Genomic DNA, 13706 nt, shown 5'->3' with positions numbered 1-13706 from the left:
CCACCTTCCCATTTCCTTTACTTTCTGCCTTCACCATTTCTTCATCCATCCTTTCTGATGGGGCCTCTTCCACTTGAGGACTCCCTCCAATGGAAGATATTTTTTTGTCCTTTTGTTTTCACTGGTCTTCGTTGGCTTTAAAGGGCCGCTTCTGAAGTGATCATTCTCTATTGGTTTTTGTTCAACTTCTGTTTCTCTTTCCTCAGCATCAATGAAGTAACAATTCCCCTTAATCTTGAGAAGTAAGACAAAAATACATGTCACTTCTTCCAATGTGGGATAGATTGTGGGCTCCTCATAGTGGTAGGATTTTAAAAGAGCATGGATAAATTGAACTACTTCAGATAAACATTAAAATGACTTCTGATACTGCTCTCATCTCAGAGTTTATAGCTTCCATAATTGTCTTTTCCTATTTTAAACAGTTTTCTTCTTGAAGAACGCTGATTTAATAAATAAGTTAAGTTGATGTTAAATTTGCAGTGTAAACAGATGCAAACGCTCAGGGTATAAGGATATTCTTGCTCATTTCTCTTATATTTATTCTAGTTATTGCTTTTAATAGTAGAATTCAGGAGTAAATTGTCTTTGGCATAAGCTTGGACTCGTCAGTGGGTTTAGCATTTCCAGATGCAGGATTTCATGGTGTCAGTCCAGGGAAAACACTCTTGGCTGAGCAATCCTGTCCAGCCCTGGGCATACAGGGCAAAACCTGGCGGTGTGTGGGAAACCCACCCACCACGTGGGATAGTTAAATTTAAACCAATGTAAAAACATGAACAAGTGCAAACACACTTGTGTGATTGTGTGTATGTACACAGCTTTGCCTGTTGACTTGAATTACTTGAATGCAGCGTGTTTAGATAAATTAATTTACCTTTGTGTGTACAAATCAACTGCACAATGGCAAAGCTAATGTTATACACGTGACTTGGGAGGCTTTCATTGTAGATTCAGGAAATAGGAGTGTGACTAGCCCGGTGTAACCTTGCCCACCCCAGCCGGGGCTTCTATTAATAGCAGAGGAATCAGATGTGGAGCCTGCTTGCAAACTCAGTAGGCAGATGATAGATACAATTCTGTGTAGGTACTGTAAATGAACATGTAGTAGCAGTAGTTTGTTTCTCATGATTCCTGTTACCTGGTCCATGTGTTCAGTGTTTTTTTTTTTAATTATTTGAAAAATAACTTTAATGAAGTGTTAGCTAACAGATCTACTGTAAAGGAGATCTCTCCAGCTCACCATCTGGAGTATCTATTCATTTTCTCTAGAGGTGGCTTTGTCTGCAACACGAGGATGAGTACGTTTGTTAATCTTTCGGCACTAATCAAAACTGCAATTTTGGAAATAAGTATTAGGGTTTTTTTTTGTTGTTGTTTTTTTGTATCTAATGGCTTTTTATGGAGAAGCTGGAATAGCTGCATGCTGATTTTGTTTAGGTACCTTGTGCATTTCTCAGTTTAAAAAAAAAAAACAGGTTGTCATGCTATCAAACCTTGTCATTCCCATGCAGGTCTCAGTGACTTAAGTGGCGCTTAAGTTAACTGCAGTTGATCTAACCTACTAGAAGGTAATTTAGACTTTAGAAAATACCTAAGTTTGTAAATTTTAAGAATGTGGTTGCTTGTCCAAGTATGAAGAGTATGAAATGCTATATCTGCTACAAGGTTTTCTATATTTTGAACACCAGTGATAGATCAGTAGGTGAAAATAGTTTGTAATCCCATGCAGTGCTGAGCCATAGACGGATGAAATTTTGCAGCTTCGTCACAGTAGTTAACAATGTTTTGAAGGCGAATCCTCAGTTCTAAAGCACTGATGATAGATATGCTCATAGTTCAGCAGATGGGCTGATCTATTTGGAACAAACATGCAGTTCAACAGGGGGAACTCCAACCAAAAAAACATTCCTGTATGGTAGATGGTCTTGTGTAAGAATGAAACTTCATAGTTTATAAAACAAACTTGAAGGAAGCAATATGCCATGTGGTTATAATAAGAGTAAAACTAATCAGTGATGTGTTATTGATGAGTTCTGTCTTGCTTTTGTGGTTATCTTGTTCCTATTCCCCTTTCCGTCTGTAGGCAATAACCTGATATACCAGAGCCTCTACTCTTTGGCTGTTTCATTCCCCCGTGTCCTGTTTCTGAGTATGCCTCGCTGTGTGTTGGCTTATTTGTTAAATTAATCATGTGGGAAGCAGATGTTTTAGTGCTGCATTATGATACAAAGGGAATAATATCTCCATCAAAAGTTGCATATCCTGAAAGGCAAAAAGCCAGGTTAAGAATTTCATTAAACAGGCTTTTGCGTTGATGTTTGCTGTGTATTTGATGGTAGTTATGGCAACCAGTGGCTCTATTGACATAGAACATTGCCTTCTCTTATGACTTGCTAAAAAGAGTCGAAGAAATTATCAACTTCTATGTGTGACTGTGGGCCATTTCTTTATTAGTAGGCATGTGTGAAGTGGAAAAAAAAATCTAGCTATAAACAAGGTGACTGATACAGGTCAATGCTATATGTTGTACGTCCAACAGCATCTTCCCATAACTAGCTGTAGGTGTTCTGGAGCCTTGTCTCTCATTATCCATACTTGCTTTTCCATTTAGCTCTGCTGTCTGAGAGGGTACAGCACTGTAGGCTTTGGAGATCCTATCTGATTTGCACACTAGATCAGATCTGTTTGTTTATTTTAAATCAGATCTATCTTGATGGTTATGGTTGTCCGTTGGGTCTACTGTGATCCCATACGAAAAGGCTGGAGAATTCTCATGCTTCTAATGAGTGTGAGAAGTATATTCATAGTTTTTCGGCCTGCTAATTTCTCTTGGTTTAATTTAATTGGAATTGTCTTTTTTTTTTTTTTTTGATGCATTTAAATGTTTGCATCCAGGAAACATTCTTTAATAGTCTTAGTTAAATTTAAATTATCAACACTAGATACCTAGTATCAATGACCTTTGCTACTTTGTCCTCACATTTTTCTTTCCCTCTTTAAAATTCCCTATTTTATCCATCTTCAGAGACACTGCTGTACAGGATCTCCTTTCAATAGAAGTGGCCTTTCCACCCCATGTGGGAGCTATAGAAGAATATTATTTCTCTTACTTTGTTTTGCCAAGTAAGGGATGTTTCTCATACACTTGAAAAAACTTTAAGAAATAGACAAGCAATTGAAAAAAACAAGCTTGCTGATGAGAAAGCTGCTATATCAGTTACCTTGGGATGTGTTCATAGTGCAAGATATCATCTTAGGTTATAGCAGCTGTGATCCAGTTAAGATCAGAAAAGTCAGTGTAAGACTTGGTTGTGAGAAATACAGGCAGTGACTGTACTACTGGCGGTAAGTAGATTATGTGGTCACTTTGACTGTCTTGCAACAGCAGTAGTATTTAGCACAGGCAAGGTGTTGCTGCTTCAAGGCTGTCCCTTCCAGTGTGGCTCTGTGAGTTGTGTTCTTGGGGGGCCAAAAGGTTCCAGTTCTCCAGGACCTGTGGCTCGGTGATGCAGCTTCCAGGAGGGGAGGAGTACTTGTTTGGGCCTTCCTCCAGAAGGCCAGATGCTTCAAGAGCAGGCTGAGGTTCTACATGTTGCCAGGGAGTTTAGACTAATAGCATTTTGAAACTGCCTGGAAAGGTCCTCAGGTTTGTTGGGCTGGTATGTATGGTATTCTGCACGGTTGCTATCGATGCCGTGTAGCTTCTCTGCTTTGAAGCCTTCTGGGCTACTGAAGACTTTTGGCTGAAGGGACTTAGGAGCTAAGTCTGGCTTGTACTGCCTGTTACCTTGGCATGAGAGTTCCATTTAACCCATGGTCCTGTCCTGTGCTGGGTGTGACTCTTCAAAACGCAGCTCAGCATCCTGATCCTCTGCAAACAAGCTGCAGGAGTTCATGCTGCACTGTGCTGACTGCGGCTTTTTGAAGAAACATAGTTACTGTGCAGCAAATATCTGAATCCCTTTGCCCTCCTCGCCTTCCCACCTACATAAAGCTCAGCATTTTGTATTGCTGCTTAGTGTTCCACAGTGATGTTCTAGAGTTTTTGTAGGGCTTCAAGTTTGGTCTTATCCTTGGAAAGCAAGAGGGATTTTGGATCACTAGCAATTAAGTCCATCATGACTTACAGTCAACTCACAAACCTGTCTGTCTTGATTTCTCATAAGAATGTCTCCAGTGAAAACTGCATCAACCTCTAAAGTAGTAGCTGCAATGTGTTCCAAATGGTTGGCAGCCAAGTGATAATTTTGGATTATTGCTTTCAGAGCCGTGGCCCGACTAGACGCCATGTACTTTATACATGCCTCAGGAAAACACAGTTACTTCACAGGTGTCAGTAAGAGCATGAGGTGACTCTCTGCAGCTTGTATTCAAATGTATCAACACACATAACTTTAAACACTTAGAAGCCTGGATTCTTGCTGTGTTACCCCCTTGGAAAAAAAACAAATGAATGATAGTCCTACCCCCATAGTTCTTGTTGGCAGGGTCAGCCTGGCTTGAAGAACAGACCAGTACTGTTATATACCATGACTTGTCTGAAATTTTATTTATTGTGTGACTTATCTATTGCTTTGTAATATTCCTTGACAGGTACTCAATTTTAGAAGAACTGGTGTTTTAGAAGTCAGTGTAGACTTGTTTGGATCTGAGCTAGCAAGCGTTGACTTTCAGTTCCTTTGCTTTGATCCCCCCAAGTTCTCAAGTTCCCTTTATCCCTTCTGTGAAACTGTCAGCTCTCCAGGATTGTAAGGTTGCCATGTCAGAGTGGAGCATCACGTGTCTGGTTGTATCTGATCTACACAGAACTGCGATGGATCTGTAAGCAGCAGGGTAGCCAGGATTTGGGGTGTATGTTTGGCAAACGCATTCGTAAGGCACTTCTGTCTCTTACATTTTTTTAGTGGCAATCAGTGTAGGTTCTTTCAGATCTTGGGACATTCTTCCTTAAAACTTGCAGAATATCAGGAATTCTATATTTAAAACAAGTCTGCAGTGTTATCGGACAACTGCAGGTGATCTAAATAACAGTCTTAGAGCTGCCCTCCTCTGTGGAGGGTTCTGGTAGCAAGCTTTGAAAATAATATTTTTTATGTCTGAGTAGCAGAGCCAGCCATTTGAATCCTACAGTAACAAGGACTGTGTAATTAACTGTTGCCTTGGTCAGGACCCATCTCTCTGCTTTTTGCGTACTGCCTGCAGCAATAATAGCTTTGGCATAGAACTCACGGGCACTTACCTTTCCAAGAAAACTGTAAACTACATATATTGCACTTTACTGGGGACTGAAACAGTATCTTCAACTTAAGTAGACAACTTTGATTAAAATCCATGCCTCTGACTCAAATCCAGAAGAAACAAAAGTTGTTTTTAACGTGTGGTACTATGCGGTCACTTAGAACTTCGTCAGTTTTAATCTTTGGGACGAAGTACTACAGGCTGGATGTTTGACCTGCTTAAATTTTCCTGGGATAATTTGGTTGCTTCCTTAGTAGGAAAAGTATTTTGTTAACTCTGATTTGAAACTTCTGCTTTTTGTTCTTTAAATAGAAGGTGTACTGTCCCTGTGTGTACCTACCCTGTAGGTAGTTGATGGGACTCTGAAAGCAACTGGATGGGGAAGCTGTGTGTGAACTAATGGCTTGGGTTGTTGCATTTGGACCGTATTTTGTACTTGCTGATGTGCTCGTCTTTCAGATGTCAGCTGGGAATTCTGCTTTGTGAATGCTCTGAAAGGCTAAGAACTCTGACAGATCCTAACAATTTTGCATCCAGAATTAGTATGTGCATTGTATCTTAATTTCTCTATTTTTAGCTCCGTATATGGAAAAAAAGTATAATACCTTTAGCCTCCATGTTGTGAAATACTTTTGAACACAGATAATTCCTTCATGGGCTTTCTTTAATGTTAATTTTCAAGAAATTTGCTTTTAAGAGTTGAGTTTGAAGAGTGTTCTCTTCACTGCCTTCTTCAGTCCAATGAAATGCTAAATGAACTACCCATTCAGGTAGTGCCATACCTTTCCTCAACTGGAAGAGCTGTTTTTCCTGTTGGAAAATGTGATTAGAGACTTGATGCGTGCGTGCAAATGACTGAAATAAGGAGATGCAAATGACCTTAGTGCTGCCATAGACAGAGTAACTGACACTCTTTCAACATGCAAGGGCTATGCTTTGCAGTCACGGTGTTCTTCTCTTTGCTGTAGCTTTTTCAAAGGGGTATCACGTTTGTAAGTCATCTAGCGGTGTGTTTGTTATTGTATAAATATATTTAAAATAGTGTGAGTTGAGGCTTTTCAGTCAAATGAAGTAAATAAAACCTGTACTTATGTGCAGTTATGGTGACGTAATTATATCCCAGAGCGTTCACCCTTCTCAAACAGATGATATTTTTTGTGGCAGAAGATTGGTTACTCTTTTGAATTACTCATTTTCCTCTCAAAATGCTCAGATTTAACAACTTTGTGGGTCCATTCAAACATCAACTCAGTTTCAGTTCCCCTCAGAAATGCATTCCTTCCCATTCTCACTGTATTTCTGAGGTCCTGCAATAAAAGCTGCCAAACCTACTGTCTGGTCAATGGTGGGTACTTGTATATTAATGGAACTCATTGTAGTTTTACCTACTGTATGAGATGTTTGTGTCTGAGAACTAAGTGGGAATAACAGAGGTGTTCTTCTGCAGAGCCTCTTTGCCTGCTTTGTGTCCTCACTGGGGAGCTGCTGCACTCAGTGTTGCAGATCTGCTGGGGGCACCTTCCTGTCCTGCAAGGATCAGGATATCTCCCAGATATCTAATCCAGGATTTCTAGCCTCCTAGAGTGGCTAAACAGCTTTGTTGCAAGTGGTTACATCCTGGAAGGATGTCCTTTAAGGCTGTTCGTGAGCTTCCTTTCTTGCACATTTCACAGATCCTCTCTTGATTCCAGTCTCTACTTTGGAGCCTTCCTGGTTGGGAGGGTTATATGACGTCCTTCTGGTTGGGTTTGCTCCTTGCCAGCACGTCCCTAGCGGTAGCTCAGTTCTGTCACAACTCTTCTGTTGGTCCTAGGTAGCTTCCTTACAGAGCAGAAGCTGTCACTGCTCAGGCCTTGAAGCCAGCACCACGCTGATTCATTTTTGGAAGCCTGTTCTGCAGGTGGAAGGAATGAATTTAGGTATTGAAATGTTGAATTCAACTATTTAATTACTGTGGGGAGCAAAGAAACCCAAACCTAAATTAACAAGTGGGATAGTTGGCTTATTTTTCAATTAACGTCATGTTTGATGTTGGCTAGGGAAAGTGGATTTCCATGGATTGCCATGTATCAAAGGCCTTTTTCATTAAGATAAATTTCTAATTCTGTTTATAGAAGTTATGTTTTGTTCTGAATCAAGATTTGCTTTCATATGTGAATAGCAAAGGAAGGGAAAACTTGCAAACACTCTTTACCAGTATGTGAAGAATGAAAAATTGGTTCATAAGATCTCTGGGAAGCAATTGTAGCCCTCACAATATTTTGCATCTTGCATCTATTTTGCAGAAACAGCATAGTGTTTGTCTGTTGGTTTTAGTTGGTATGAAATACATGTTCTTAGTGAAGTGTTTTTTGGGTTCTTATGTGCAAACTATTCATTTTATTTGAATACTTTATGAAATATTATACAATATTCTGTCATGCAACATAAGATATGAAATTTGTGTCTAATGTCCTAAATAAAACCTCAGTTTAAGTATAATTTATTGCTATTGAATTGATGAATTGGTTACAGGTTTATTTTTGTTGCTTCGGACTTGAGTTGTTTAGGAATTGAGTTCCATAGTGTTTTCCTCAAGCTCTTTTGTTGAGTAGAATAACTGTTATCTGGACAAGAATTCCTAAAAGCTTCTGTAGGAGTTAGGTGCTCATTCTGAGAATGGGATGGTCTTCTTTGGACGGCTTTATGATTCAGCTTAAAACAAATGACTTCTAAACATGGGGAGACAGGGAACAAAGCAGTGAGAAAAACATGAGGGTAAAAATAGTCCCCATGTGTGTATGCCTGAACTTATGTCAAGTTTCTGGAACGTGGCTGAAACTTGAGATGCAGTGGGATGCAGCGTAAGGCTGTGCAAGTGTTCAAAAGCTGTAAAGGTGTGGTGTGGCTGGTGCTAAAGGCGCTCATCGGAAGCTGTAATAACTGGGGAAGCTTCAAAATCTTCCTTTGAAGTGAAGGAGTTGGCCTCATAGTGAGCCTTGTATCTACCTGATCTTCTGGTTGCGAGACGTTATACACATTCAAATTTCAGCTGGCCCTACTGCATTCTTGGTCTTATTTCTTTGTTCTGTGTGTTTTATACATTTTATATATGTGTGTGTGAATCCATTTTTGAGGAGTAAGTAATTTTCTGCTAGCTTAGTTCCCTGAGCTTGCATTAGCACAGGATCGGCACAGAAGACAACTCGGGGGGCTGACCTAGTTCAGCCTAAGCCTTTGTGAATCTGTAGCCTAAAGGAAAGGAGTTATTTTCCCTTTAATATACATTTTAGAAATTCCCAGGGGAGCCACTAAAGGCTTAAACAGGTGGGAGAACAAAGTGAATCTTTAAAGTGAAGGTTGCTCAGAAGATGTTAATGCTGCTTATATTAAAAATAGCCGGTATTCCTTACTCCTGCATAAATGATAACTGCGCTCTTGTATACCTTGCAAATAAGATATCAGTGCAGCATAAGAAATGTCAATAATTGTATTTGAAGTTATGTGGACAAGACTGCTTGTTAAGCCACTACTTTTGTTTAGTTGCCAGTTACTCTGCTATTCCCTCTTTTTACTGAAATTAGCCATGGCTTTTTGTGGAAAAAAAGCAATTTCAAATGTAGGAAACTGTATGAGAAGAAAAAAATAAAAAAACACTAAAAAAAAAAAACAAACCCAAACTCCGTATATTTTTGAATTAAAGAATAAGGGAAGAATATGATTTTGTCAGCCTGCGGATTTGTATTTTGATACTTCAGTGTTTTCTTTTTTGAGAGTTTCTGGGGGCATTTTGAAACATTATATGAAGATAAACAATTATTTAACTGATGCTATGGTTAGGAAGCTCTTTCAGAAGTATAGGGAACTGATTTAAGGAATAGACTTGTTTGCTGTTTGTCCAGTGACTGGAAAATCTGTTGGTGAAGGTTATCACAAGGTTCCCTTCCTGTCTGCCTGAGAAGCTTCAGTTTCTTTCTTCCTCGCCACAGCTTGAGGTTTTAGCTGCTCTTTAGTTAAAACAGCTGTTGTTTTTTAAACTCTAAGGATCCTCGAAGCCCTTGTCTGATATTTTGGACAATATTTGTAGAAGAACTGTGTAGGCAATAGACGTTTGAGTAGAAGAGAGGATGAGTATTTCACGATTGTTGGAATACCATTCAGTGGCTGAATTGTTTTTGTGTTTTTTTTTTTTCCTGTTGTGTGTTTTTTAAAGCTTAGGATAAAACAGAGTCTCATAAGCAATTATTACAAACTTGGGCTCAGTCCCAAGTGATTTCTTCACTCTTGTTTTCTAAATCGTAAAACCTAAGCATTGGCTTTGTGGATCATTGTAACTTAAAGGTAATTCTTGCCTTTGAAATAAAGTACAGCCAAGAGGTTGTTCAGTGACAAGTAGTCTCGGTAAGGACATGTAAGGTGCCAGAACTATTATACTTTTCTAGCTGCTAGTTTTGAATCTTATATTGATTTCTGACAGCATGCAGACTTTGAACCATAGGTATAGAGAATGGCTTGTCTTAAAAAAATTACTTCGGCATTTCTACTTCAGGGTTTAGGATCTGGTATCTAGAAATTGTTCCCTGTTTGGAACTTGTGTGTATGATAGTGACAAGACAATGCATTTCATTACAGCAACTTTAACTTGGTTTCCTCCATGATTTTTCTAGAATCTGTATAAAAATATTAATATCACGCTTTATAAGTCTAATGCCTTTTTGGGAATCTAAAGAGAAGACATGATTCACGTCATTCAGCTACAGAAAGTAATAGATTAGGGATAACAAATCCATAGGCTGGTTCACAAGCACTCTGCTTCTTGGGAAGCAGAGCTTTTTATGTTCTGTGGAAGGGAGCCCTGTATGTAGCAGAAGCTGGGATTCAAAACTACTTTGCATGTAAGTTAATAGTCTTGCTTTTGTTACCATGACTGCATTAACTTGTGATGAGAACCCGCAAAAAGGTGTCTTTTGGCTGAATGCAAAATATATGGAGAAGACCAGTAGAAGATTTGTAAACACACTGCGTAGTATCTTTCCTTGCACGTCTTAAGTCTTTTTATTGTTTTTACTTTTAACCCTTTCTTATAAGGGTAGTGGTGAATGAAACCAAACAGCTTTAAGACTGTCCTGTACTGCAGCACCAATGATGCCAGACTTGTGATTTAAGGGCAGTTCAGATTTCTGTGTGTAGTGAGTCAAATGTGGATCACAGAAGTGAAAGAGAATGGCTTTTCATGACTTTGTGAGTGTTCACTTTTGTGAATGACCAAAATGAAAACCTTCCTTTTGTGCATTAATTAACAGAAGTTGTCAGTTATCACTGAGCTCTTTCTCTTGGGCGCTTTTTTTTTCCTAGGGATGGATAGACTGTATGTACAAACTGCACATCCTCTGACTAGTGCTATCTTTGCTTACGTTTTCTTAATAAAAAAGTGTAATCTGGAAGGCATAACAGCAAAGGAGAAGCTTTTAGTTTTTGGTGTTGTGAAGATGCTAGCTGCACTTCAATAAAAATGGACCTGAGAAGATGCTGTCGTAATCACTAGACTTGTATCTGCTTTGGAGCTTTTTGGTCCTAAATTCTTTGTTTTTTATTTCCTTCCTCTATTGAAGGTGGCACTGGAATAGTCAGAGTACCAGGCTTCTTCTGGAAGATAAAGCATAGCAAATGTAGTGAAGATGTGGATAAATTTATGAAATAATTTTCATTTATAGAACTCTATTTTTCATTGATACTGAATTGATTTCTGAATCTACATGTTGAAAAATTACTTGTAAGCTGAAGCAAATCTTTCTAGTCAAATGCACTCTTTCATGCTGTTTTTAGACCTCCTTATTCCTTCTTAGCTGCTTCTTTGGCATGGATAAATAACTCTGATTTTGGTATATGCCCTTTCTGAAAATAGATCGGGACCAGTAAAGTGTTCAGTGGCTGTTAGATAGTTCAGATGTATGTTAAGTCAGTGGGAAATCATTCCGTCTGCTCTAATGGGGTTTGGCTCAACCTCATGTGTTTGTGTATTAGTTAAGCCTCAGTTACCAGTTATTCTTCAGTGAATAAATGTTTTCTCATTTTTAAATGAAGCAATTAGCATAGTTTTCATAGGAGTTTCTATCATTCTTTGGTAAGTAAATCTCGGTTGCTATATTGAAATACTAATCCTGCAAACTCGTATACTTTTGGAAGTTTAAAATGTCTTTTGACTTGAATAATGTCATCCTCTGAATGAGAACTGAAGCATCAAGCCAGTCTTACTGTTTCAGAAAAGGAGGGAAACAGTGTTATTTGGATGTTTTCAATTAGATCGCTTAGAAACTAGGAGGTATGTCTAGGTAGAGAAAAATCTCTTGTTCTTTTAACTGTTCAAGCAAGGTGTTTCTTACATGTAAGGAATGAAACCAGGTTTTAGGTATGAGACCTTTGGAGGGGAAATAAAATTGACAACTTTATAATTCCTTGGATTCAGAAACAAGATGGACTTGAAGTTGGAATTTCAGAATACTATTTCCCCGCTATCTTCAAGTATATGCTGTCTAGACAGGTGAAAAAAAAGTAGCGTTTTCTTAGTGTATGCTACATCTGCTCAAATAGGCTTAGCTAATGTTTTTCTCGTCTGTTGTAGGTTTTGTAAAAGACACCGGATTAAGTCAAATTCAAATGTTCCATGTGTTCCAAAAGACTTGTTGATGATGTCAGAACTGGTTCTTCCACAGTTTATCTTTAGTCTTATTCAGCACTTACGCGAGGGTTATAACGAGCCAGGTATGTTTTAAATATACACGTATCTAGCGTATCATGCTATACTGCTGTCTCTTGCTTTGCAGCCTGTGAAGACACAATACATGAATACATGCATGCTATCTGTATTTGATATAACTGAATTTCATGCATCTTTTCCTAACAGAGTTGCTACCTGGCAAGACTATTTGATTCTCCTCTCTGTTGAAGAGCTTCTTAAATATGTTTTAAGAGTTATCTAGTGTCGTGTTGTGCTCTTCCAGAAAATGAAGTCAGGATAAATCTAAAACATATGCATGTGAATTTTTGAGCGTTATATGTTAGTTCATTTTATAGTAGTCATAACTGTTCTGCATTGTGTAATCTTGGCCAGTTTGCGTTACACTATACCAAAAGTTCTTGTTATGTGGCTTTCAGCTCTTGATCTGCCATCAGAGAAAGACCTTCATAAAATCCTCCAGGTTTTGGAGCCTCACGTTTCCTTTCTAGAAGACTTGACCAAAATGGGAGGAGCAATGCGGTCAGTTCTTACCCAGGTTTTGACTAGCCAACAGTTCTACAAAGATCTCAGCTCCGGTATGTTTGTGTTATTTCTAGTATTTATATGTCCAAATTTTGAAGACCTTAAGAAGACAGTTAGGTTTTGTCACTTCATTTTCTGCATGTTTTTATCTAATTTCTCAAAACCCAAAGAAATGTGTGTTCTTAAGAATATTGTTATTGTTGTTAAAACGGGCGTTGACAGAGGACCTATAGAGCACACATCTTTTATCTTCCATGTCCCAGGTAACTATATGGAGATGCATTACTTCAAGAGTTTTATAATAAATCCAGTCTCTTTATTTAAAGAGAAGTGCATGTGGCAGATTATGACTGCCAAATAAGATACATTGCAGTTATTGGAAGTGGAACATGTTTAGTGTATTTTGGGAGAATGTCTGCTCTTGTAGATGCTGCTGGAGGAGACCTTTGAAAGGCAAAAGGCCGTTATATGTACTGCAGTTCTGTGCAAAGTTTTTTCTTAAAAACAAAAACAGTCCTGCTCAAACAGTTATTTGTTGTATCCTGTTTCAAGTCGCAGTGAATCTGAATGTGTTGTTTAATAGCTCTTGGCACTCTCCTCCTCTCCCAACCCCAAACTCCATCTTGTTTTCTTGTTATTAGAAGGTATTGGTTTTGAGTCCTTTGCATAGGTAGGGAATAAATAGTAATTATTGTAGCTTTAAGTTGCCCTAACTGGCTTGGACAGCAGCTAGCTGAGGAACAGGCAATCCTCGAATCTTTGAAAGGACTTGTGAAATGGAAAATAGGTGTCTGAAGTGGATAGAGTTTCCTTCTGGGCAGGGGAAGCAAAGAAGAGGATAGTTGGGCAAAACCTGCACTTCTGACTTTGAATGTGAAAGGTGCATTGCTAAAAGGATTTTATCATCTCTTTCAGGTTTTCTTTTCCTTAAACATCTAATACAGTTTGCTCCTTGAAAGTTTCTTTTCCTTATAGGACAACTGTGTGTTTTTTAAAGTCCATTTCATAGAATCATAGAATTGTTTGAATTGGAGTGGACCCTTAAAGGTCACCTAGTCCAACTCCCCTGCAATGAACAGGGGCACCTACAGCTAGATCAGGTTGCTCAGAGCCCCGTGCAGCCTGACCTTGAATGTCTCCAAGGATGGGACTTCCACCCTATCTCTCGAGAACCTGTTTCAGTACCTCACTACACTTACTGCAAAAAACTTATTTATATCCAATC

The 13706-nt window shown here is 38.7% G+C and overlaps 1 protein-coding gene across 7 annotated transcripts in view; it reads left to right on the top strand.

The window, feature by feature from the left end:
* The window catches only part of UBR3 (ubiquitin protein ligase E3 component n-recognin 3 (putative)), a 102014-nt gene that overhangs the window by 1716 nt on the left and 86592 nt on the right, over nt 1-13706 (top strand). For all 7 annotated transcript variants that reach the window (XM_021399365.1, XM_021399361.1, XM_021399362.1 and 4 more), the window contains exons 2-3: nt 11843-11982; nt 12376-12534. In XM_021399365.1, the coding sequence (XP_021255040.1) occupies nt 11843-11982; nt 12376-12534 (299 nt within the window). The remainder of the gene's footprint in view (nt 1-11842; nt 11983-12375; nt 12535-13706) is intronic.

Source organism: Numida meleagris, chromosome 5, assembly GCF_002078875.1.
Source record: "Numida meleagris isolate 19003 breed g44 Domestic line chromosome 5, NumMel1.0, whole genome shotgun sequence".
In the NCBI taxonomy this organism is placed as follows: Eukaryota; Metazoa; Chordata; class Aves; order Galliformes; family Numididae; genus Numida; species Numida meleagris.
The sequence above is the reverse complement of the archived record's forward strand: the minus strand, read 5'-3'. Positions and strand labels throughout refer to the sequence as shown.